The sequence below is a fragment of the Pan paniscus genome, chromosome 11 (assembly GCF_029289425.2).
Source record: "Pan paniscus chromosome 11, NHGRI_mPanPan1-v2.0_pri, whole genome shotgun sequence".
NCBI classification, from domain to species: domain Eukaryota; kingdom Metazoa; phylum Chordata; class Mammalia; order Primates; family Hominidae; genus Pan; species Pan paniscus.
This window is the reverse complement of record NC_073260.2, coordinates 16,724,780-16,752,523: the sequence shown is the minus strand read 5'-3', so window position 1 is coordinate 16,752,523 and position 27,744 is coordinate 16,724,780. Positions and strand designations below refer to the sequence as shown.

Here is a 27,744-nt window from a genome sequence, read left to right as displayed (position 1 = left end):
TTACATTGGGCAGTATGGCCATTTTCACGATATTGATTCTTCCTACCCATGAGCATGGAATGTTCTTCCATTTGTTTGTATCCTCTTTTATTTCCTTGAGCAGTGGTTTGTAGTTCTCCTTGAAGAGGTCCTTCACATCCCTTGTAAGTTGGATTCCTAGGTATTTTATTCTCTTTGAAGCAATTGTGAATGGGAGTTCACTCATGATTTGGCTCTCTGTTTGTCTGTTATTGGTGTATAAGAATGCTTCTGATTTTTGTACATTGATTTTGTATCCTGAGACTTTGCTGAAGTTGCTTATCAGCTTAAGGAGATTTTGGGCTGACACAATGGCATTTTCTAGATATATAATCATGTCATCTGCAAACAGGGACAATTTGACTTCCTCTTTTCCTAATTGAATACCCTTTATTTCCTTCTCCTGCCTAATTGCCCTGGCCAGAACTTCCAACAGTATGTTAAATAGGAGTGGTGAGAGAGGGCATCCCTGTCTTGTGCCAGTTTTCAAAGGGAATGCTTCCAGTTTTTGCCCATTCAGTATTATATTGGCTGTGGGTTTGTCATAGATAGCTCTTATTATTTTGAGATACGTCCCATCAATACCTAATTTATTGAAAGTTTTTAGCATGAAGGGTTGTTGAATTTTGTCAAAGGCCTTTTCTGCATCTATTGAGATAATCATATGGTTTTTGTCTTTGGTTCTGTTTATATGCTGGATTACATTTATTGATTTGCGTATATTGAACCAGCCTTGCATCCCAGGGATGAAGCCCACTTGATCATGGTGGATAAGCTTTTTGATGTGCTGCTGGATTCGGTTTGCCAGTATTTTATTGAGGATTTTTGCATCAATGTTCATCAAGGATATTGGTCTGAAATTCTCTTTTTTGGTTGTGTCTCTGCCCGGCTTTGGTATCAGGATGATGCTGGCCTCATAAAATGAGTTAAGGAGGATTCCCTCTTTTTCTATTGATTGGAATAGTTTCAGAAGGAATGGTACCAGTTCCTCCTTGTACCTCTGGTAGAATTCGGCTGTGAATCCATCTGGTCCTGGACTCTTTTTGGTTGGTAAGCTATTGATTATTGCCACAATTTCAGAGCCTGTTATTGGTCTATTCAGAGATTCAACTTCTTCCTGGTTTAGTCTTGGGAGGGTGTATGTGTCAAGGAATTTATCCATTTCTTCTAGATTTTCTAGTTTATTTGTGTAGAGGTGTTTGTAGTATTCTCTGATGGTAGTTTGTATTTCTGTGGGATCGGTGGTGATATCCCCTTTATCATTTCTTATTGTGTCTATTTGATTCTTCTCTCTTTTCTTCTTTATAATTCTTGCTAGCACTCTATCAATTTTGTTGATCCTTTCAAAAAACCAGCTCCTGGATTAATTAATTTTTTGAAGGGTTTTTTGTGTCTCTATTTCCTCCAGTTCTGCTCTGATTTTAGTTATTTCTTGCCTTCTGCTAGCTTTTGAATGTGTTTGCTCTTGCTTTTCTAGTTCTTCTAATTGTGATGTTAGGGTGTCAATTTTGGATCTTTCCTGCTTTCTCTTGTGGGCATTTAGTGCTATAAATCTACACACTGCTTTGAATGTGTCCCAGAGATTCTGGTATGTTGTGTCTTTGTTCTCGTTGGTTTCAAAGAACATCTTTATTTCTTCCTTCATTTCGTTATGTACCCAGTAGTCATTCAGGAGCAGGTTGTTCAGTTTCCATGTAGTTGAGTGGTTTTGAGTGAGATTCTTAATCCTGAGTTCTAGTTTGATTGCACTGTGGTCTGAGAGATAGTTTGTTATAATTTCTGTTCTTTTACATTTGCTGAGGAGAGCTTTACTTCCAAGTATGTGGTCAATTTAGGAATAGGTGTGGTGTGGTGCTGAAAAAAATGTATATTCTGTTGATTTGGGGTGGAGAGTTCTGTAGATGTCTATTAGGTCTGTTTGGTGCAGAGCTGAGTTCAATTCCTGGGTATCCTTGTTGACTTTCTGTCTCGTTGATCTGTCTAATGTTGACAGTGGGGTGTTAAAGTTTCCCTATATTAATGTGTGGGAGTCTAAGTCTCTTTGTAGGTCACTCAGGACTTGCTTTATGAATCTTTGTGCTCCTGTATTGGGTGCATATATATTTAGGATAGTTAGCTCTTCTTGTTGAATTGATCCCTTGACCATTATGTAATGGCCTTCTTTGTGTCTTTTGATCTGTGTTGGTTTAAAGTCTGTTTCATCAGAGACTAGGATTGCAACCCCTGCCTTTTTTTGTTTTCCATTTGCTTGGTAGATCTTCCTCCATCCTTTTATTTTGAGTGTATGTGTGTCTCTGCACGTGAGATGGGTTTCCTGAATACAGCACACTGATGGGTCTTGACTCTTTATCCAATTTGCCAGCCTGTGTCTTTAATTGGAGCATTTAGTCCATTTACATTTAAAGTTAATATTGTTATGTGTGAGTTTGATCCTGTCATTATGATGTTAGCTGGTTATTTTGCTCGTTAGTTGATGCAGTTTCTTCCTAGTCTCGATGGTCTTTACATTTTGGCATGATTTTGCAGCGGCTGGTACCCGTTGTTCCTTTCCATGTTTAGCGCTTCCTTCAAGAGCCCTTTTAGGGCAGGCCTGTTGGTGAGAAAATCTGTCATCATTTGCTTGTCTGTGAAGTATTTTATTTCTCCTTCACTTATGAAGCTTAGTTTGGCTGGATATGAAATTCTGGGTTGAAAATTCTTTTCTTTAAGAATGTTGAATATTGGCCCCCACTCTCTTCTGGCTTGTAGAGTTTCTGCCGAGAGATCAGCTGTTAGTCTGATGGGCTTCACTTTGAGGGTAACCCGACCTTTCTCTCTGGCTGCCCTTAACATTTTTTTCTTCATTTCCACTTTGGTGAATCTGACAATTATGTGTCTTGGAGTTGCTCTTCTCGAGGAGTATCTTTGTGGCGTTCTCTGTATTTCCTGAATCTGAATGTTGGCCTGCCTTGCTAGATTGGGGAAGTTCTCCTGGATAATATCCTGCAGAGTGTTTTCCAACTGGGTTCCATTCTCCCCGTCACTTTCAGGTACACCAATCAGACGTAGATTTGGTCTTTTCACATAGTCCCATATGTCGTGGAGGCTTTGTTCGTTTCTTTTTATTCTTTTTTCTCTAAACTTCCCTTCTCACTTCATTTCATTCATTTCATCTTCCATCACTGATACCCTTTCTTCCAGTTGATCGCATTGGCTCCTGAGGCTTCTGCATTCTTCACGTAGTTTCGAGCCTTGGCTTTCAGCTCCATCAGCTCCTTTAAGCACTTCTCTGTATTGGTTATTCTAGTTATACATTCTTCTAAATTTTTTTCAAAGTTTTCAACTTCTTTGCCTTTGGTTTGAATTCCTCCTGTAGCTTGGAGTAGTTTGATCATTTAAAGCCTTCTTCTCTCAGCTCGTCAAAGTCATTCTCCATCCAGCTTTGTTCCATTGCTGGTAAGGAACTGCGTTCCTTTGGAGGAGGAGAGGCACTCTGATTTTTAGAGTTTCCAGTTTTTCTGCTCTGTTTTTTCCCCATCTTTGTGGTTTTATCTACTTTTGGTCTTTGATGATGGTGATGTACAGATGGGTTTTTGGTGTGGATGTCCTTTCTGTTTGTTAGTTTTCCTTCTAACAGACAGGACCCTCAGCTGCAGGTCTGTTGGAGTACCCGGCTGTGTGAGGTGTCAGTCTGCCCCTGCTGGGGGGTGCCTCCCAGTTAGGCTGCTCGGGGGTCAGGGGTCAGGGACCCACTTGAGGAGGCAGTCTGCCCATTTTCAGATCTCCAGCTGCATGCTGGGAGAACCACTGCTCTCTTCAAAGCTGTCAGACAGGGACATTTAAGTCTGCAGAGGTTACTGCTGTCTTTTTCTTTGTCTGTGCCCTGCCCCCAGAGGTGGAGCCTACAGAGGCAGGCAGGCCTCCTTGAGCTGTGGTGGGCTCCACCCAGTTCGAGTTTCCCGGCTGCTTTGTTTACCTAATCAAGCCTGGGCAATGGCGGGCGCCCCTCCCCCAGCCTCGCTGCCGCCTTGCAGTTTGATCTCAGACTGCTGTGCTAGCAATCAGCGAGACTCCGTGGGTGTAGGACCCTCTGATCCAGGTGGGGGATATAATCTCCTGGTGCGCCGTTTTTTAAGGCCGTCGGAAAAGCGCAGTATTCGGGTGGGAGTGACCCGATTTTCCAGGTGCCATCTGTCACCACTTTCTTTGACTAGGAAAGGGAACTCCCTGACCCCTTGTGCTTCCCGAGTGAGGCAATGCCTCGCCCTGCTTCAGCTCGCACACGGTGCGCGCACCCACTGACCTGCGCCCACTGTCTGGCACTCCCTAGTGAGATGAACCTGGTACCTCAGATGGAAATGCAGAAATCACCCATCTTCTGCCTTGCTCATGCTGGAAGCTGTAGACTGGAGCTGTTCCTATTCTGCCATCTTGGCTCCTCCTTCTTCAGCACTCTTAACGTGTCATCCCAGTCCTTCCTGGCTTGCAAAGTTTCTGCTGAGAAGTCTGCTGCCAGACGTATTAGATCTTCCTTATATGTGATTTGCTTCTTTTCTCTCACTGTTTTCAGTATTCTCTCCTTGTCTTTACCCTTTGAGAGTTTGACTCTAATATGTCTTGGATTATCCTCATTTGTGTTTAATATGTTGGTGACATTTGGCCTTCCTGAACCTGGATATTTATGTGTTTCTCAGATTTGGAAAATTTTCTGTTATTATTTTTTAAAGTAAGCTTTCTTCCCCTTTGCCTTCTCAGTTTCCTCTTTAACTTCAATAACCCAATTATTTGCTATTTTGATGTTGCCTCATAGATCCCATAATCTTTCTTCATTTTTTTCATTCTCTGTCTTTTTTGTCTTCTGACTGTGTATTTTAAAAGTTTGTCTTTCCAGCTCACTGATTCTTTCTGCTGTTTGATCAATTCTTCTGCTGATGCTCTCTACTGCATTTTTTATAATTATACTTTAAGCTCTAGGGTACATGTGCACAACATGCAGGTTTGTTACATATTTATACATGTGCCATGTTCGTGTGCTGCACCCATTAACTTGTCATTTACATTAGGTATATCTCCTAATGCTATCCCTCCCCCACTACCCCCACCCCACAACAGGCCCCAGTGTGTGATGTTCCCCTTCCTGTGACCAAGTGTTCTCATTGTTCAATTCCCACCTATGAGTGAAAACATGCGGTGTTTGGTTTTTTGTCCTTGTGATAGTTTGCTGAGAATGATGGTTTCCAGCTTCATCCATGTCCCTACAAAGGACATGAACTCATCCTTTTTTATTGCTGCATAGTATTCCATGGTGTATAGGTGCCACATTTTCTTAATCCATTCTATCACTGATGGACACTTGGGTTGGTTCCAAGTCTTTGCTATTGTGAATAGTGCCACAGTGAACATACGTGTACATGTGTCTTTATAGCAGCATGATTTATAATCCTTTGGCTATATACCCAGTAATGGGATGGCTGGGTCAAATGGTATTTCTAGTTCTAGATCCTTGAGGAATTGCCACACTGTCTTCCACAATGGTTGAACTAGTTTACAGTCCCACCAACAGTGTAAAAGTGTTCCTATTTCTCCACATCCTCTCCAGCACCTGTTGTTTCCTGACTTTTTAATGATTGCCATTCTAACTGGTGTGAGATGGTACCTCATTGTGGTTTTGATTTGCATTTCTCTGATGGCCAGTGATGATGAGCATTTTTTCATCTGTCTGTTGGCTGCATAAATGTCTTCTTTTGAGAAGTGTCTGTTCATATCCTTTGCCCACTTTTTGATGGGGTTGTTTGTTTTTTTCTTGTAAATTTGTTTGAGTTCTTTGTAGATTCTGGTTATTAGCCCTTTGTCAGATGAGTAGATTGCAAAAATGTTCTCCCATTCTGTAGGTTGCCTGTTCACTCTGATGGTAGTTTCTTTTGCTGTGCAGAAGCTCTTTAGTTTAATTAGATTCCATTTGTCAATTTTGGCTTTTGTTGCCATTGCTTTTGGTGTTTTAGACATGAAGTCCTTGCCCATGCCTATGTCCTGAATGGTATCGCATAGGTTTTCTTCTAGGGTTTTTATGGTTTCAGGTCTAACATGTAAGTCTTTAATCCATCTTGAATTAATTTTTCTATAAGGTGTAAGGAAGGGATCCAGTTTCAGCTTTCTACATATGGCTAGCCAGTTTTCCCAGTACCATTTGTTAAATAGGGAATCCTTTCCCCATTGCTTGTTTTTGTCAGGTTTGTCAAAGATCAGATGTTTGTAGATGTGTGGTATTATTTATGAGGGCTCTGTTTCTGTTCCATTGGTCTATATCTCTGTTTTGTTAGCAGTACCATGCTGTTTTGGTTACTGTAGCCTTGTAGTATAGTTTGAAGTCAGGTAGCGTGATGCCTCCAGCTTTGTTCTTTTGGCTTAGGATTGTCTTGGCAATGCAGGCTCTTTTTTGTTTCCATATGAACTTTAAAGTAGTTTTTTCCAATTCTGTGAAGAAAGTCATTGGTAGCTTTATGGGGATGGCATTGAATCTATAAATTACCTTGGGTACTATGGTCATTTTCACGATATTGATTCTTCCTATCCATGAGCATGGAATGTTCTTCCATTTGTTTGTGTCCTCTTTTATTTTGTTGAGCAGTGGTTTATAGTTCTCCTTGAAGAGGTCCTTCACATCCCTTGTAAGTTGGATTCCTAGGTATTTTATTCTCTTTGAAGCAATTGTGAATGGGAGTTCACTCATGATTTGGCTCCTGTTAGTCTGTTATTGGTGTATAAGATGCTTGTGATTTTTGCACATTGATTTTATATCCTGAGACTTTGCTGAAGTTGCTTATCAGCTTAAGGAGATTTTGGGCTGAGACAGTGGGGTTTTCTAAATATACAATCATGTCATCTGCAAACAGGGACAATTTGACTTCCTCTTTTCCTAATTGAATACCCTTTATTTCTTTCTCCTGCCTGATTGCCCTGGCCAGAACTTCCAACACTATGTTGAATAGGAGTCTCTACTGCATCTTTTATTTCCTTCATCGTATTTTCACCTCCAGTATTTCTGTTCAATTTTTAAAAATTGTTTCAATCTGTTAAATTTATGAGGCCATATTTCCCTGAATATTCTTGATGCTTGTTGATGGGCAACAATGTCTGTGCAGTGAGGGCTGGGTATTTATTTTAGTCTTCAAAGACTGGCTTTGTTTCCTTCTGTCTTTCTTCAGAGGACCTTCAAAGATTCTAAGGAAAATGACTATTGTGTTCCCTGAACCTGTAATCACTTCAGCCATCCCAGCACTAGAGGATCCTCTAAGCCCAGGCTTGCCGTGAGTCTCCTGAGGGGCTTCAAGGTTGACATGGCTTTCCAGCCCAGATGGACCTGTGGAAGACCCAAGTGGGGGTACTTGGCTGTGTGGGAATGCTGGCTAGGGACCTGAGACCAGAAGACTGTCCCAGTGACCCAGATGAGTGTGCCCCCAGCAGATCTCTGTACAAACAATGTTGAACAGAAGTGGCAAGAATGAATCTGCTAGTCTTGTTCCTAATCCTGGGGGAAAGCTTTCAGTCTTTCACCACTAAGTATGAGGTTAGCTGTGAGTTATTTTTTGATGCCTTTTATCAAGTTGAGAAAGCTCCCTTCTGTTCTTAGTGTGTTGAGTGTTTTTATCCTGAAAGAATGATGGATTTTGTCAATACTTTTTCTGCATATATTGAGATGATCTTTTTTTATTCTGTTGGTATTGTGCATTACAGTAATTGCATTACATAACTTCAGATGTTGAGCCAACTTCTTTATTCTACTGATTGTTTCCTTTGTTGTACAGAAACTATTTAGCTTGATATAATCTCATTTGTCTATTTTTTTGTTCTTATTGCCTGTGCTTTTGAGGTCTTACCCAAAAAATCTCTGCCCTGCCCAGACCAATGTCCTGAAGTGTTTTCCCAATTTTTTTTCTAGTAGATTCATAGTTTCACATCTTATATTTACATCTTTAACCCATTTAGAGTTGATTTTTGTTTATGGTGAGAGATGGAGGTCCAATTTTATTCTTGTGCATATAGATATCTAGTTTTCCCAGCACCATTTATTGAATAAATTTTCCCAATGAATATTCTTGGCATCTTTGTCAAAAATGATTTGGCTGTAAACATGTGGATTTATTTCTGGGTTCTCAATTCTTATTCTTATAATTTTTTATTATATGTGTCTGTTTTTATACCAGTAATGTGCTGTTTTGTTACTATAGCTTTGTAGTATATTTTGAAGTCAGATAGTGTGATGTTTCCAGCTTTATTCAGATTGCTTTTGTTATTCAGGGTCTTTTGCGAATCCATACAAAAGCTAGGATTGTTTTTTCTATTTCTGTGAAGAAAGTCATTGATATTTTGATAGAGATCGCACTGAATCTGTAGATTGCTTTGGGTAATATGAACATTTTGACAATATTCAATATTGGTGATAGCCAATGCCTATGGAACAAGCGAAATTGAATTTAACAGTGGACTACAAATGGACTTAGCCTAAAAACCACTCACTCCAGGCCTCACTTGCTGCTCAAATGTGGCTAAAAGAATTTTGATATGGACTTCTTGTCACCAGTCACTCTCTCCAATGTGTAACCAGACCAACAACTTGGGACAGGTCTATCCCAGTAACAACTGGCAATCAAAACCTAACAACAGGATGACTGATCAGTGATGCTTTTGGAGAACGATCTCCATCAAAAGAGGGTAATGGCAAAGTCATCAGAATCAAAATGGCATCACTTGTATTAACAACCCTGGAAAATGAAGCCAGGGAAGGCCAGAAAGGAAGGGTTCTCACACACAAATGCCTCATAACAAGAACTATCACAAAGGACTGCGGAAACTACAACCCTGCACAAAGGCTGCTGAAACCTCACACACACGCACAAAACACTTCTGTGAGAACATCTGCCCAGCAACTACCTGTCTCACCTCAGACTGGCACCACCCTTGTTATTGATTCCTGTAGCCAAGGATAATTATCTCAAACAATCGAGTAATCCTCATTTTTCTCAGCTTTCCTTTAAAAACTTTTACCTTCCTGAATATGCACATCATTTACTGTGGCACATGTATTCTCATTGCAATGCCCATTCCCAAATAAATATCATTCATTTTAAAGAGCCTCTCTCTCACTGTTATTTAGGTTCAACAACATTTATTGAACACTAAAAGCAAGAACAGCAAAGCACACATTTCTCTCAAGCACACCTGGAACATTCATTAAGACAGACTACACCCTTGACCACTGGAGGATATGCTTTTATTTTTGCTCATGAAATATATAACAAGAATGACTATATGCTGGGTCATACAAAAGCCTAAAAGTCCTCAAAGAATTGAAATAATACCAAGTATGATATTTGAAAACAATGGAACTAAGCAAGAAAAATACTAGTAATAATCAGAAAATCACCAATTATTTGGAAATGATGCCATGCATTTCTAAACAGCCTGAGAGTCAAATAAAAAATATCAATGAAAATTAGAAAATATTAAAGATGGTAACAAAAATACAACATATCAAAATTTGTGAGATGCGACTAGTACAGTGAAAAAAAATTTCTAGCTCTAAATGCATGCAATAGAAAAAGGGGTGAAAAATCAATGGTATCTACTTCAACATTAAGTAGGTAGGGGGAAAAAGCAACTTATCCCGAAAGAAAATAGAAAAAAGTAAACAATAAAAACAAATGTGAAAAGCAATGAAATGCAAGCAGTTACACAATACAGAAAAATCGACCAAACCAAAGTTTGATCTTTTGAAAAGATTACTAAAATTAACAAACTCCTACCAAGACTGATCAAAGAAAAAGAAGAAAACAAAAATCAAAATTTTGGGAATGACAAAGGATATCACCAAAGATAATAAAAACATTAAAAAGATAATAAGCAATTTTAAATTTACTATAAATTTGTAGCATGCAAGATAGTACTGTGTTTATATGAAGATAGAAAATAGATTAATTAAAGATTAAATAAAGTTTAGACAAACCCACAGAGATATGGTTTGGCTCTGTGTCTCCACCCAAATCTCATGTTGAATTGTGATCCCCAGTGTTGAGGGAGGGACCGGTGGGAGGTGATTGGATCACAGGGGTGGGTTTCCCCCTTGCTATTCTCATGGTAGTGAGCGACTTCTCACAAGATTTGGTTGTTCAAAAGTGTGTAGCACTTCCCCCTTTGTTATCTATCCTGCTGGCCATGTGAAGATGTACTTCCCCTTCACCTTCCACCATGATTGTAAGTTTCCTGAGGCCTCTCCAGCCATGCTTCCTGTACAGCCTACAGAACAGCGAGCCAATTAAACCTCTTTGCCTCATAAATTACCCAGTTTCAGGTAGTTCTTTATAACAATGTGAGAACGGACTAATACACGCAGTTACCTGGTTAATTGAAATACATTTTTTTCTAAAGTAAAACCTAAACATGAAAGCTAAAGTTTTGAAGCTCCTGGAAAAAGATTGTTAGCTAATGTCTTCACAATCTTGAGTTAAATATATTTCATACAAGACACAGTTTCTTGAAATCCCCAAACAAGAAATAATGGGTAATTGGACTTTATATAAATTAAAATTTTATGTCCATCAAAAGACAATGTTAGAAAAATAAGAATTAAGCCACAGACTGGGAGAAAATATTCACAATACATATAGCTGATGGATTAATATGCAATACATATGAATTAAAAATTCTTATAAATTATTAAAAGACAATCCAATAAAATGGGTATACAAATTAATAAAAAGAAGATATATAAATAATAAGCACCTGAAAAGAGTCCGATATCATTAGTTATTGGGGAAATAAAAATTAAAACCACGATTAGGTAGGATGTCATGTTGGTGTTATTACAATTCTTTGAAGATTTTTAGGCTTTTGTATGACCCAACATATAATCATTCTTGTTATATATTTCATGAACAAAAATAAAAACATATCCTTCAGTGGCCGAGTGTATTATCTGTCTTCGTGAACGTTCCATGTGTTCGCTCATACACTCTAGGATGGCAAAAATAGCTATAAGATTTCTGTAGAGAGAATATTTTGTTTTCTGAGTTATCTACCTGATGAAACTGAGGTCCAAAGAGGATAAGTGAAGTTCACAAAGTCACAGAGCAGTTCATTTAGAGTTTGAGGACTGGGACTGGCAATAAAACAGGTTTTTCTCACAATGAATGCTTTGGAGACTGGAATTCCCAGATGTCTCTACCACTTTCAGCAGGGAGCTCTGGGGATTGTACCAGAAACTACATGTAGGTAACTCCTCTCTTCCTAGGGTTCTAATCAGTCTGGCTGATTCAGGATCCATGGTGCTGCTCTCATTTCCCCTTCCTTGGAGCAGAAGAGGGTTCCGTGTCCCAGGAGGCCCTTCTGCATTAAACATAGGGGAAGATGATGTCTTTTCATGTGATCCTCAAATATAGCTTTTCTACTCTTGACACGTGAGAACCTAAAGCAGAACACTGAAACCTCTACCTTAGCATGAATAAATGAGGAACTCTTCTTGGCCCAATCCAGAACTGACAGTAAGTTATTGGTCACACCTCTCATTTTTTGGTCAATCAAGAGAATCAGAATGGTCCATGGAAATAGTTTCAGGAACCCTGTTGTTGCTATCAGTCATAGTGCTGATCTTGGATGAATTCAGCAGCCCTTTAAGATTCTGTTTACTCATTCACCAAATAAGGGAGTTGTATTAGGTGACAACATGTTTTAGTCCCTAAAGGCTAGAGTGGCTAGATAGCTTTGATCCAGAGCACTATTTTACCAGGTTGTGATCTATATCCCTAGTCCCTGAAACCATAATTTCCTGAAATTTCCATATACCCCTGAGAGAGGTTTGGCATGTGAACAAAACATGTCAGGTCAGGTTTGCTAAGTTTTCAAATGCAGGAAAACAAGCGATTTGGGGGAACATTTATCAGCATTGGGAAGGATCACAAAGGAGCAGACTCAGACCTACTAGGAGATGTGTTCATATTAAATCTGAATCCCAAGCATTAATTTTCCCAGCATTCTTTTTAAAATTAAAATAAACCAATGTTCAGTTTAAATGCAAAAGATCAACAAATCAAGCATTCAGTATTTGTATAAATATGCGATTGATTAGACTAATTCAACATCCAACAATACTTTTTTTTTCCTTTTCACAAACAAGTTTGAACACCTTCTATGTACTAAAACTAATGCTGGGCAATCTAAGATCTTCATTAAGGGTAGTCTGTTTTATTAACTATGTAAGTAAAAAGCAATGCCGGTAGCTAAATGATTACACCATACACTTTTGTCATAGCTTAAAAATCATTTTACCACCGATCTGTTTCCTATCTTATTGAATAGATGATTACCGAGTACATATTAAGAAGAAACAAGATGAATAAAAATGAGTCTCTGGCACTAAGGGACAAATAGTCTAATGGTAATAAGCAGACAATTATAAAGCAATATGTCAAATATTCTACCAGAGACCCATAGAAAGGACTGCGGGGGGCAAGAGCATAAAACAATGAACTTCAACAGGAAAACATGTAAAATACTCTCAGAAGTCGACACCTGACCTCTTGCCTGGTGGAGAGGAGGAAGCACCCAAGAAGGGGAATAGGAATGGCAAATCATGGGGCCAGGAAGATGAGCTGTTCGGGGACTGTGAGTGGCTTCATGGGTAAGAAGGTGGGGTGCCCTGGTATGAGGGAGAATTTTCATTGGATGATAGAGGAAGACAGAATCATGAAGGGCTGATTATGTCATGATATAAAATAGCATGAACAATTTCCTGATGGCAGTAAGAGGCTATGTTACAGCAGCCTGTAACATAGATGCAAGTCCCAAGTAGGGTATTCTTTTCTCTGAGCAATGCTAGAGACAAATCAAGGTGTAGCTTTGGGGGCAAATGAAAGATTTGATGCCTTATTTATATTTAAGAATATATAAATCTAACATATAATAAGGCCATTTTAGAACAAAGAAGGGTTTAGGAGCTGAAATAGACCATCTAAAGCTTAGATTTTTAAATCCAAGTGGCCAGGAGAAGAGAAACCAAGGATTCATTTACCCTTCTTCATAGGCAGGGAAACTATAATAGATTTCAGAGACAATAAATGAATTATTCAAACCCATATTATTGGGCTTGATGCAGAAGGCTAATTAAGATTTTCTTAGTGCAAACTAAAGTTTTTTTTACCATTACACTGTTCAACCTAAATATTCTCTTCAGAAACAAATAAGTGAGTCTAATGCACTGTTTTTAAGTGTATAGATACAGTAGAGTTCAGATTTTGAGTAGCGGATAAGAAATGCTCCCCAGATGGGCCGGGCACGGTGGCTCACGCCTATAATCCCAGCACTTTGGGAGGCCGAGGTGGGCGGATCACGAGGCCAGGAGTTCAAGACCAGCCTGGCCAAGATGGTGAAACCCCGTCTCTAATAAAAATACAAAAATTAGCTGGGCATGGTGGCAAGCACCTGTAATCCGAGCTACTCAGGAGGCTGAGGCAGAGAATTGCTTGAACTCGGGAGGCAAAGTTTGCAGTGAGCCGAGATTGCACCAGTACACTCCAGCCTGGGCAACAGAGTGAGACTCCATCTCAAAAAAAAAAAAAAAAAAAATGCTCCCCAGATGATTGTGAGACACACCTTCAGCTTAAACCCACTGACCAGGGTGTGACAGTATCTATCATCATAATAAAATTGAAACCAAATGACATACCTTTTCCCCAAAGTCAATTGTTTTAAGTTTTATTAGTTTACTTGCTTAGAATTTCTGGATAATTCTGAGAACATTAATTCATGTTAATAAAATTTTATTTGGAGTCAATGTAATTGGGCTGCATGTTTTTATTAATGAAATTCCTTTATTCATTATTTAATAAAAATTTGCAACCTGAAGGTGTGTATCCCTTGGGAAAGAAAAGTGTAAACTGGAATAAATGTTACTTGTTTCTAACTCTTACTGTAAAGATGATATAAATAAATGAATATGACAAAAATTATCACTGTACATCTGCTATCTGCTTAGCTTCTGAATCTGGACTTGGTTGCAATTAGGGGGAGAGGAGCTACAGATACCAGGAAGGAAGGAGTCTGTTGCTGTCAGGATAGCTCCATCTCAGAGTACAAATCAAGTGTAAAAATTGGATCTTGTCCAGACATTGGATTGGACCAAAGTAGACTAACTCACGTCAATCATGTTCACAAAAGATTGAGGCATAAGACAAAAATATCCACATCTTCATTTGCTTTGAGAACTGCAACTGTCAAATTGAATGGATATTTAAATTCCCTGATGGTGCATTCGCTCCTTATAGAAAATATGCATGAGACTGAACTAGAGTCAGAAAATGACTTGGTGAATATTGAAAGACAGTGTAGCACAGTGGTTTAGAACTTAAGCTTTTGACTCAGACAAACTTCAATACCTGCTGCTGTAGACTTCAGCAATTGCATACCCACCCTGAACTTCAGTTTCTACATTTTTAAATAAAGATATTCACAGTGCTTGTGCACAGGGCTATCACTTAAGTGAATTCAGAACCTGGCAATGGCTAGTGCTCAGCCAGTATTAGCTATGATTATTACTCCAACTTTTTTCATAGTGTCAGAACCAGGGCTGTGGATTGGATAAACTTAATATCCAGTATTATCTATTTAAGAGATCCTGGTATATCCTCACTATGGCTTCTATGGGAAAAAAGGAAATTCAAGTCCCATATCAAGGTATTCTTTGAGCGGCGCCAGAGACAAATTAAGGTGTGGCTTTGGGGGCAAATGAAGGATTTGACACCTTCTATTTAGATTTAAAATATATAAATCTCATAAATAAATATAATAAGGCAAGGAAGGGTTCAGGAGCTGAAATAGACCATCTAAAGTTTAGGTTTTTAAATCCAAGGGGCCAGAAGAAGAGAAGCCAAACTGAGTGGAGAAGCACCTGTGAGTGAGGAGCACCTCTGAGTGAGGAGCACCTGTGAGTGAGGAGCACCTGTGAGGACCACCTATCCTATGTGGAGCACCTGTGGGTGAGGAGCACCTATCCTATGAGTGAGGAGCACCTATCCTATGAGTGAGGAGCACCTGTGAGTGAGGAGCATCTGTGAGTGAGGAGCACCTGTGAGGAGCACCTATCCTATGAGTGAGGAGCACCTCTGAGTAAGGATCATCTGTGAGTGAGGAGCACCTATGAGTGAGGAGCACCTGCAAGAAGCACCTGTGAGTGAGGAGCACCTATCTTATGAGTGAGGAGTACCTGTGAGTGAGGTATATCAGAGGTGTTAGGGAAAGCATGTGTCATTCCCAGGCATGCTTGGGGATACTGGAGCAGAATTCAATGCGTTTCCTGTAGCTTTTCTTAGGGAAAGCCAAAATATTACTCTAAGTAAAGTGACTATGATGAAAAAGTCTTGCTCCATAACTTCAATTTTTTTTCTTTGCACACAGTCAAATGATTTGATTTTTGTTCTACTTACTTGCCAGAGCTGCTTTTTAGAGATGACACCCTGGTTAACTTGTCAGAATTCTGGGTCTCTCAAAATCTCCATATTGGCTTCTGGACCACCATTTAAATTAGTTCAACCCATCACATCCATCACACTCAAAAATAATATTTTACTTTCAAAAATAACACATGCTAGTAAAAGAAATGTTGTGTGTCATATAGAAGTTGACACCCACCATTCTTCCCCCCACACTCACTCCCTAGAAGCAAACAGTATCCATCTTTTGAGTGTGTTCTTCTAGACTGTGTTCTTATTCATACACAAATATTTCTGTGTCATTTTTACTTAACTGGAACTATGCATATACACACTGTTCTGGTATTTTACATTTTTACTTAATTATATTATTACTAAGAGAAAAGTACTCGTGTAAACAGATAGGACATGTACAATCCAAGGCACACTTTTACTGGTGGCTGATATGTATCATATGGACGGCTGAAATAGTTCAAAGGAGCCTTAGATATCTTATCAAATACTGACACCAATCAATAACTTGACAAATGGTCTGACCCAAACTTTTTAACATGCACAATAATAAATCCAAGCTTTCTCCAAACAGAATTATTTAACCACAGAATTTTTTCAAACAGGAGTTTGAAGTACTTTTAACACAGCATTATTTTACTCTTGCTACTTATAACAAAATTTATTTCACACAGAATTTGAGACATGGACAGAAGAAACCAGACCTGCATCTATGAATTTCTTCTCATGGGCTTCTCTGAACACCAGGAGCAGGAGGCTCTTTTGTTTGGGCTTTTCCTGGTCATGTACTTGGTCACTGTGTTGGGGAACCTGCTCATCATCCTGGCCATTGGCTCTGACCTGCACCTCCACACCCCCATGTACCTCTTCCCGTCCAACCTGTCCTTTTTGGATATTGGCTTTATCTCTACAATAATTCCCAAGATGCTAGATCATATTAGCTCAGGAATTAAGCTGATTTCTTATGGGGAGTGTCTGACACAACTCTATTTCTTTGGCCTATTTGCAGATCTGGACAACTTTCTCCTGGCTGTGATGGCCCTTGACCACTATGTGGCCATCAGCCATCCTCTCCATTATGCCCTAACCATGAACTCCCAACGCTGTGTCCTGTTGGTGGCTGTGTCATGGGTGATCACTACTTTACATGCCCTAGTGCATACCCTCCTAGTGACCAGGCTTTCCTTCTGTGGTCCAAATATTATCCCTCACTTCTTCTGTGATCTGGTCCCACTCCTGAAGCTGGCCTGCTCCCGTACTTGTGTCAATGATCTGGTGCTCATCCTTGTGGCAGGAACACTGCTGGTTGCACCTTTTGTCTGCATCCTTATGTCCTACTTTTACATTGCATTGGCCATCCTGAGAATTGATTCCCCAAGGGGTAAGCAAAGGGCCTTCTGCAGCTGCACTTCCCACCTCTCTGTGGTCTCTCTGTTCTGTAGCACAGCTATCGGTGTCTATTTATGTCCTCCATCATCCCACTCAGATGGAAAGGACAGAGTCTTCTCGGTCATGTACACGGTGGTGACTCCCATGTTGAACCCCTTCATCTACAGCCTGAGGAACAGGGATATGAAGGGAGCACTGGGAAAACTGCTTGGAATAAAAACATCCTAACACCCTTACTCAAGACCTTAGGATCCTGACCCCAAGACTCAGAGCTGGGAGTGGATCAGTCTCCTGAGAGCCCAACCACTGTAGCGTCTCTCAGCCCAAGACTTCATTGTTGCCGTGTTTACATTTTGAAATGGATGAGGAGAGAACCAGTGATATCAGTCATCTTTAATCATCTTCACAAAATGTTCATGCCCTGACTAGTTCATTATCCACTCTCAGAATTGTTGTTTGTTTTTGCCAAATGCCTGCATGTGGGGGACTTATATGCATATAAAATGAAAACAAAAGTCTAAATTTTTGTTTAGCTCAAGTTATAAAGGAATTCCAGTAAGTGGCATGAGGGGGAAATGTGGAAATGTTTAGAACTTGTGGTACATCTAATATCCTCTGAAATGCCTTAAAAATAATGATGTAGGTCCGAGAGTGCTGTAGGAGGTCCATGATATATTGATGAGAGAAACAAAGAAAGCTCCAAAACAAATGATCCTATTTTTATAAAAACAAAATTTTATATATGCATGTTCATGTGTGCATAGAAATTGTCTAAATGGGTACATGTCACAAAAATAGCAATTACTCCTAGAGAGAAATCAGGTAGGGAGTGGTGAGAAACACTCTCAGTTTTTATTCAACATATGTCTTACTGCTAATTTTTTAAAAATATAAGTATGTACCACTAAAAAAAGCAAATAAGACGCTGCTTCTCTAAGAAAGAACTAAGGGCAGGGAGAAAGTTCCTCCCTGCCTTGACCATATCGAAATTTCTGTGGGCTTCCTTCTCAAAGCCAAATTTGGAGCACATGTAGTCAACCCCATGTCCAGACTGATCTCCCAGGCCCTGGCTGCTCTCCTGGGATCAGCTGAGCTGCCAAGCCACAGTCACTAATACTGACACCAGGAGCACTGTCTCATGGGCCTCACTCCCCAGAGAAGTCAGTGAGGTTGGACAATGACACATTTGGGACTCCATGCTAGTGAGAACCATGGAATCCATGCAGAAGCATGTGATAAAACATCAGCTCCCAGCACCTTCCCCAGACAGGTCCTCCTGCCCCTGAAGAGCAGAAGCACCACCAGGAGTCTGGTGGCTCTACCCCTACAGCCCCTCCCTGATGCTTTTCTTTCTTCTATTCTTGGAAATTTCCTCTGTCTTCGCTGAGTGGTCAGCTCCACGCTGCTGTCAAAAAAAGACATGATGACAGATGCTGCCTGAGGCAGATTGGGAGAGCCAGGGCCAGTACAGCTGCAAGGTAAATATCTGCTCTTAGGAGCCTGCACACCAGAGCACAGAAGTTTCTGGACACCTCCGACAATTCCTGTATAGGCTTTCAGTAATTTCTGGAGGGAGGACCATCTTTCTCAAAACTGATCCTTTGTACAATACTATTGAGTATTGTGAAGTTTGTCTTTGACTTCCTAATCGTCTTGTTTTTTCCTCCCCTTGTCATGCCTCCTCCTCACACCATCCTCAGACATTCTATGTCTTTATGGACTCTCCCATTTCCCCTTATCAAAACCTATCCACAAAAGAGTATGAACAATTTATAGGTTGGTACAAAAGTAATTGCAGTTTTTGCCATTATTTTCAATGGAAATAATTGAAAATTATTCACTAATACATACTGAAGAGTAAAATTTTCCCTGAATCAGAGAAAATAGCTAATAGATTCCAGAGATTTTCAATCCGTCAGGGAGGTATTAAGAATAATCAGAGTTAGGTGGCCCAGAAATCATCCGCTGGAATGGTTTTTCACTGTGTGTCTTCTCTTAACAACTGACCCAGATTTTCTTCTCATTTCTGGGAATTAAGAATCAGAGAAACTCGGAGACTTTATTAAGTCATGTTATCCCAGTGTCTCCTCTATTTACAAAGGGCAGTTTACGGATCCGATTGCTGGCAGTTATAGAAAGCTATTCTGGGATAGCAAAGGATAGGAAACCCAGGTTCCCACAGAAATTTAAAATAAACAACTTCTCACTGTTTCATGGGACATTTAAAGGGCCTTCATGTCTGTAGTCTCTTCTGATATTTTATATCAAGCTTCTACATTGAAAGCAGTTATTATTCTTCCCATTCCCCAGAGGAAGAAACTGAGGCTCCCAAGAAAGGAAGTGGTTCTCCCAATGTTTCAGAACATTTTCATGGCAGACCCGGGACCAAAGCCCAGATAGAAAATGGAAATTTCCTGGGTCAAGCTCCATTCCTGCACACCACATTACTGTTTTATTTTAAAATCCACATCCTTTTATAAAGTAATGTTCTCCTCTAGGAGTTCCCTATTCTTAGTCTCCTGCCTCCTTGTCCACACCACGCTCCTCCCCTCTGCCATAAGGGGCTCATACGCTGCACTATACGTCAGGCGAGATGATTTCTGCCAGCCATGAGGAAGACAAGGAGGACTCTAAGTTTCTAGGCAGCTCCCCACCATCCACTTCTGGGACTCTCTCTAGCCTCTTGGGTAGCTGTGTCACAAGAGCTACATAGATATTGCCCAGGTAGCATCTGGGCACAGGCTACTGACTGTCAAGTAGAGCTCAGTCCACTCATAGGCCTTTCCCAAGATCTGGAAAGAAGGATTAATCTTACGTTTCCCAAACCATAAACTCAGGGCCACCTGATGCCCAGCCCTGCAGGCTAGAGATGTGAATCTTCATTTGAAGAATCCAATTACAATGCCACATTGATAAGAGAAGACCAGCACAGGGAAGGAATGGAATGTGGGTGTTAAATCGGTGAGGTCAGAGAGGAAGAGCATTGCTTCCGAGTTAGACAGATTGATGATCAAGCTGGATCCAACTCTACTCTATTTGACCTTGAGAAAGTTAATTAGTCTCCCTGGTCCTCGGTTTTCATGATCTCAGTATGGGAATAATAATATCTATGCTTAGTTTTATAATGAGGATTAAACAAAAAAATGATAGGCACTTATCATTGTCCAATGCACAGGATAGCACAGTAGAAAAGAAGGAAACAAAGAGGAAAATAGAAACTAGAATAGCGAGAGAAAACTTAAGAAGTAGCATAGCCCCATGGTTGAGAGCATAGGCTTTTGAGGTCAGGCAGAGCTGAATCCAAATTTCATTTCTACCACTTATTAAATCTGTGACCTTGTGCATGTCACAGGACCCTTTCAAGCCCCAATTTCCCCATTTATAAAGTGGATCTGATACCTATGTCATGGAATTGCTGTGATCACATGAAAAACATATATACAGCTCTTAGAATAATTCCTGGTATATAGTAAGTGCTCAGTAAATGTGCACTTTTATTTCACATTCATCATCATGCCACATTGAAATCAATTCAGGATATTCAATATCATATTAGGAATTGCCACACTTTTATAGTTGAAAAACCTACTGTTTGTTCTCTTGAGCTGTACCATGGTGGCATCCTTTAATTTGAGGCATGAAAGCAGACAGACCAGGAATGATAAATTCTATTCTGTGAAGAAGAAGCTAAATAAGTGAAATGGGCCATCAGGCACGTATGAGCACTAGAGGTATCCAGACATAAGTGTGAAGTCGTTACCACTTACTACTAAGTTATACTGAGTGAATCACTTCACCTCCCTAAGCCTTGGTATTCTCATATATAAAATAAGGATAATAAGCGATTGTGACTAGGACACACAGCTAGACACATACTGAGATTGCTACAAGGATTATCTGAGATATGTGTAAAAGTGCCTTACATAGGAACAGTTCTTAACTGCTGGCACTTTTTCCTCCCAACGACCAAATTGCACAGTCTAAGAATTCTTATAGCCATAAACACATTTTATTTGTGGACTGCCAACTCTGATCTCCACCTCAAAAAGATTATTTGGTTATTATTTACGACCAGATGAAATCATTGTGACTAGCCTGTGATGAAAAACCAGACTCATAGAATATTGCTTAGTTTCTGGAAATGGCATTTTAAGGACAGAGGAAAAGTGAACAGTGTCACAGTAAAGAGACCTGGATGGCAGAAAAACCTGGAGACGCTATGTTTAACAAGACTGAAAAAAAATGAAAGAAAAAATCACCAGCATTTACTGAATACTTTCCAGAAACCAGGTACTTTCATCTAATCCTTGTAACAACTTTAAGTGTAATAAACTATAAAAATCCCCATTTGACAGATGAGAAAATGAAGGCTGGGCTTTCAACCGCTGCACAGTGCTGCACGTTTAGATTTCTCAAGGGCTGTCATGGTGAAGAATAACAGGCTTGTTGTGTGAGATCCCAGAGGACCAACCTCATTCTGCGAGACAGAAATGAGAGGCAATTATACTTTATAGCTTCTCCTGTAAAAAAAAAAAAAAAAAAAAAAAAATCTGACAACTAGAGCTTCCTGCCACTAAAAGCATTCAAAAGGAGAAAGGATGATTATTTCCCCAGGATCCTATAAAAAGAGGCTGAACATTGATTGAGAAGTTGGGTCAAGTTCTCAATCAATGAGTTTATAGTTTTCAATGAGTTTATAGTTTTTGCTCATATATGCTTTTTTATTAAGACCCATGCACTTTTAAAAAGAGGCATATAAAATTATTCATTTGATGTTTAAATAGCTATAAGTATATAATACATGGAGTATTGTACTTTTAAAACAAAACTTTACATTATTTCTTAAAATGTACCCAATGACATCTAAACGCAGAGTGATTTGATAATCACATCGTTCATTTTTAAAATGCAAGAACAAAGTCATCCTGAAAAGGTGTACGTTTTACATTATTCCTTCTCCATTTAAACGTGTATTTCCATTCTTCTCCTATATAAATTTTATCCTGTTGTAATAAATGTTTATGCTGGAAAGTCTCCTGTAATCACCTATATTATTTTTCACAATAAAAAATAAAAGTTTTTTTATTTCTTATGACCACAAAATTTTGTGTTAAAATAATTATGAAAAATCATCTACATTGAGTTATTATCACAATTATTACTAATTGGGACCAATTTGGTCAGTTTAAACAACTGACCAAAACTATGTAATTGTTAGCTTCAATTATATTAAGTTGCCAACATTCACCTATTTTGATCTACAAAAATAGTAATTTCATATGGTAATATATCACAAACTTTGAAAATAATTGTTATTCCTAAAAAGATTTTAATTAAAGGCATCTAGTAGGACTTTTTTAGTTCATATATCTAGAAATGAGTATTACTTATTACTAAAGTAAGTCAAAATCAACATCAATTATATTACCATTTAGTTTTCATTTGTTGCATGGGAAACAAGATTATGCACTAGGTGACATCTTAAAGATAAGAAGAGTTTAGAAAAGAGAAATGTGGCAATTGAGGATCTAGACAATTATTTTCCTAAAACCATTATTCTATGTACTGAGAAGTCTCTGGAGATCAGCAAGAGTACGTGTCCCCCAAAGTGAAAATTACTGAACCAAATGACCTCTGACCTCCCTTTCAGCAGGCAGATTCCTTGGTTATATAGCTCATCAATAGATCTTATTACCATGAATAAGATGGCTTGGTTTTAATCTGGGGAGTCATGTCATATAGTGGCTAATCGTATAATCTTTGGCACCAGATAAATGTGACTTAAATTGATATTTTGCTCTTTATGAACTTAAACTTTCTGTGCCTGTTTTCAAATTTGTAAAAGTGAAATAATAATAATAATAATAATAGTAGTAGTAGTAGTAATAGCCTTATAGAGTTATTGATTTAAATGTGGTAACACAGAAAAGTCCCTGGTTTAAGGTAAATGTTCTGTAAACGTTAGCTATGGGGCTATTAGGTTGGTGCAAAAGTAATTGCGGTTTTTAGCAGTACTTTTAATAATGATGATGTTAATGAAAAATCCATATTATCTTGGAAAAGTCATAAGCACTTAATCCCTTTATCAGCACAGTGTGTAGTTTACACTGGGGCACAACAGTGACTATATGTCCAAGTCTATAGAACTAATTCTTTTTGTTCTTATGGCAACAGATGGACAATAGCAACTGGACCAGTGTGTCCCATTTTGTTCTCTTGGGCATTTCCACCCACCCAGAAGAGCGAATCCCACTCTTCCTTGTTTTCTCACTCATGTACGCAATCAATATTTCTGGCAACTTGGCCATCATCACACTGATTCTCTCTGCTCCACGCCTCCACATCCCCATGTACATCTTCCTCAGTAACTTGGCCTTGACAGACATCTGCTTCACCTCCACCACGGTCCCCAAGATGCTGCAGATTATTTTCTCCCCTACAAAGGTAATTTCCTACACAGGCTGTTTAGCCCAAACTTATTTCTTCATTTGCTTCGCCGTCATGGAAAACTTCATCCTGGCTGTGATGGCCTATGACAGGTACATTGCCATCTGCCACCCTTTCCACTACACTATGATCCTGACTAGAATGCTGTGTGTGAAGATGGTGGTCATGTGCCATGCTCTCTCCCACCTTCATGCCATGCTGCATACCTTTCTCATGGGCCAACTAATCTTCTGTGCAGATAACAGAATCCCCCACTTCTTCTGTGACCTCTACGCTCTGATGAAGATCTCCTGCACCAGCACCTACCTCAACACCCTTATGATTCACACAGAAGGTGCTGTTGTAATCAGTGGAGCTCTGGCCTTCATTACTGCCTCCTATGCCTGCATCATCCTGGTGGTCCTCCGGATCCCCTCAGCCAAGGGCAGGTGGAAAACCTTTTCTACCTGCGGCTCCCACCTCACTGTGGTGGCCATATTCTATGGCACCCTCAGTTGGGTCTACTTCCGGCCCCTTTCCAGCTATTCAGTGACCAAGGGTCGCATTATAACAGTCGTGTACACAGTGGTGACTCCCATGCTGAACCCCTTCATCTACAGCCTGAGGAATGGGGATGTCAAGGGAGGCTTCATGAAATGGATGAGCAGAATGCAGACCTTTTTCTTTAGATAAAACCCCAAACACAGTTCAGAGGTTTACCTATGATTCTGGAGAAATAATGTTGTGCCTCACAGATCTGCTGTCTTTAGAACTTTCCAGAAATATCTAAATTAGCTATATATCATGTGTTTTCTCACTGGATATTGCCCAGAGAAATCTATTAAATCCAAAGTACATAAAACAAAAAGGAACCACCATGTACTTAGTGTAAAACACTAGCGTTTCTTTAACTATAATTAACAGGGTTCTCTGCAATTAAACACTAGGGTTGTAACTCTCAGAGTTCTTAGATGTAGGCAATAGAAACTGATTCTGGCTTATGCATGGAGGAAATGAGTTTCTTGAAAAGATATGTGGAGCTCATGCATTTCCAAGGCTAGGGAACTAGACTCAAGAAAAATGGACAAGAATAATAAAGGTCATATCATCAGAACTGCAGTGAAAATCATATCCCAGAACTAGTCTAATGAGGACACTACTGTAGCCACCAAACTCTATTCACTGCAGCTTGTACCTCCTCCTATACTACCAGCAGTAGTCACTGGGCATAGTTCTTGGAGGTCTATAAACTGGTTATTACCACTTCCAGAAAGAACTGTCCCCTTCTTATTCTTTTCACTACTATGTCTAGATTCAAAATAAGGTGGTGCATCTGACTGGTCAAGAATTTGGTCACCAACACATCCCCTAGCTGCCAGGAAAACTAGGAGAGCAATATTGGTGCTTTTATTTTCTATAAGTTTATAGAAGTCAGGTGAAATGGGGTAACTACTCCAATATAAGAGGAACATAATGATAATGTCTACTATTTGGAGTCAGAAGTTATATATGCTCCAGAATGAAGCACTGTCATGCTTACCAATTTGCATTTTTCTTAACCTGCTTTACCTGCACTACTCAGGGATAAATCAAACTCATTTTGCCTCAGCATGTTCCTGATCTCTTCTGTAGTTGATATGTGGAACTGGTCTAATAGTGGGTGAAAATTGATTTGTCTTCTGACCAATCGATACTGGGCATGAAGAACAGGTTCAAGCATCAAGAGTCTGTTAAAATGTTGATTCTTCAATATTATTAAAAGACCATACTGCCCAAAGAAATTTATAGATTCAATGCTATTCCTATGAAACTACCAATGACATTTGTCACATAATTAGAAAAAACTATTCTAAAATCCACATGGAACCAAAAAAGAGCCCAAATAGCCAAAGCAATCCTAAGCAACAGGGACAAAGCCAGAAGCATCACACTATCCAAATTCAAACTATACTACAAGGCTACAGCAACCAAAACAGCATGGTACTGGTACCAAAACAGACACATAGAGCAATGGAACAGAATAGAGAACCCAGAAGTAAACAACTACATGTTAGCTGGTTATGTTGCCCATTAATTGATGCAGTTTCTTCATGCATCGATGGTCTTTACAATTTGGCATGTTTTTTCAGTGGCTGGTACCGGTTGTTACCTTCCATGTTTAGTGCTTCCTTGAGGAGCTCTTGTAAGGCAGGCCTGGTGGTAATAAAATCTCTCAGCATTTGCTTGTCTGTAAAGGATTTTATTTCCCCTTCATTTATGAAGCTTAGTTTGGCTAGATACGGAACTCTATGTTGAAAATTCTTTTAAGAATGTTGAATATTGGCCCCCACTCTCTTCTGGCTTGTAGGGTTTCTGCAGAGAGATCCACTGTTAGTCTGATGGGCTTCCCTTTGTGGGTAACTTGCCTTTTTCTCTGGCTGCCCTTAACATTTTTTCCTTCATTTCAACCTTGGTGAATCTGACAATTATGTGTCTTGGGATTGCTCTTCTCAAGGAGTATCTTTGTGGTATTCTGTGTATTTCCTGAATTTGAAGGTTGGCCTGCCTTGCTAGGTTGGGGAAGTTCTCCTGGATAATATCCTGAAGAGTGTTTTCCAACTTGGTTCCATTCTCCCCATCACTTTTAGGTACACCAATCCAACGTAGATTTGGTCTTTTCACATAGTCCCACATTTCTTGGAGGCTTTGTTCATTTCTTTTTACTCTTTTTTCTCTAATCTTGTCTTCTCACTTTGTTTCATTAATTTGATCTTCAATCACTTATGTCCTTTCTTCCACTTGATCGAATCAGCTATTGAAGCTTGTGCATGCATCACAAAGTTCTCGTGCCATGGTTTTCAGCTCCATCAGGTCATTTAAGGTCTTCTGTACACTGTTTATTCTAGTTAACCGTTCGTCTAACCTTTTTTCAAGGTTTTTAGCATCTTTGTGATGGGTTAGAACATGCGCCTTTGGCTCGGAGAAGTTTGTTATTACCGACCTTCTGAAGCTTACTTCTGTCAACTTGTCAAACTCATTCTCCATCCAGTTTTGTTCTCTTGCTGGCGAGGAGCTGTGATCCTTTGGAGGAGAAGAGATGCTCTGGTTTTTGGAATTTTCAGCTTTTCTGCTCTGCTTTTTCCCCAACTTTGTGGTTTTATCTACCTTTGGTCTTTGATGTTGGTGACCTACAGATGGGGTTTTGGTGTGGATGTCCTTTTCATTGATGTTGATGCTATTATTTTCTGTTTGTTAGTTTTCCTTCTACCACTCACACCCCTCAGCTTCAGGTCTGTTGGAGTTTGCTGGAGGTGCACTCCAGACCCTGTTTTCCTGGGTCTCACCACTGGAGGCTGCAGAACAGCAAATATTGCAGAACAGCAAATATTGCTGCCTGATCCTTCCTCTGGAAGCTTCGTCCCAGAGGGGCACCCACCTGTATGAGTTGTCTGTCGGCCCATACTGGGAGCTGTCTCCCAGTCGGGCTACACGGAGGTCAGGGACCCTCTTGAGGAGGCAGTCTGTCTGTTCTCAGAGCTTGAACACCATGCTGGGAGAACCACTGCTCTTTATTGTATATATTCAAAAGCTGGAAGAAAGGATTTTGAATATCTCCAACACCAAGAAATGATGAATGTTTGTCATGATGAACATGTTATTTATCCTGATTTGATCATTATATATTGTGTACATATATCAACATATCACACTATACTCCATATATATGAACAACTATTATGTGTCAATCAAAATAATAATTTTTAAAATAAAATAAACATAAACACAGAAAAAAAGATTAAAGATACCTGGATCCCTGATGCCATGGAGTGCCTCTGTGGCTCTGGACTGACCAACTGCAAACTTTTTGAACATTAAATGTAAATAAACTTCTATATTATTTCAAAAAACAACAACAAAAGGAAACCAAAAAAGAATGTCTCACCAAAGAGAAAATATATATAAAGAGAGAGAAATTATAAAAAGGAACCAAATGGAAATCTTCAAAAATGCACCCACACAAAATAAAACAAACTCTTGCAATTAATAAATGAATAGAGCTAATAAACCAGCAAAGTTTCAGCATAGAACATGAACATCAATAATCAACTGTATTTCCATATACTAGCAATGAATAACCTTCAAAAGAAATAAAATTTAATTTATAATAGTATCAAAAAGAATGAAACAGGAAAAAATTTAGCCATGGATATGCAATACTTGTATACTGAAAACTACAAAACATTGCTGAAAGAAATTTAAAAGACCTAAATAAATAGACATCCATATAATGGACTGGAAGACTTAATATTCTTAAAAAGGCAATAATCCATAAATTGATCTACAGATTCAATGCAATTCCTATAAAATCTTTATTATTTTGTAGAAATGGAAAAGCCAATCCTGAAATTCAGATGAAATTGCCAGAAACAATGAGTAGCCAAAACTATCTGGAAAAAAATGA

The 27,744-nt window shown here is 39.3% G+C and overlaps 1 protein-coding gene across 3 annotated transcripts in view; it reads left to right on the top strand.

Moving 5' to 3' along the window:
* LOC100969519 (olfactory receptor 1Q1) overlaps window positions 1-27,744 on the top strand; it is a 202,155-nt gene that overhangs the window by 126,556 nt on the left and 47,855 nt on the right. The window contains exon 2 of one of the 3 annotated variants that reach the window (XM_063594226.1): window positions 14,897-27,460. The exons of the other annotated variants lie outside the window; for them this stretch is intronic. Within the exon in view, the coding sequence (XP_063450296.1) occupies window positions 23,052-23,996 (945 nt within the window). The 5' untranslated portion in view covers window positions 14,897-23,051 and the 3' untranslated portion in view covers window positions 23,997-27,460. Of the gene's footprint in view, window positions 1-14,896; window positions 27,461-27,744 lie in introns of those variants that run through there. 3 annotated transcript variants of the gene reach the window in all.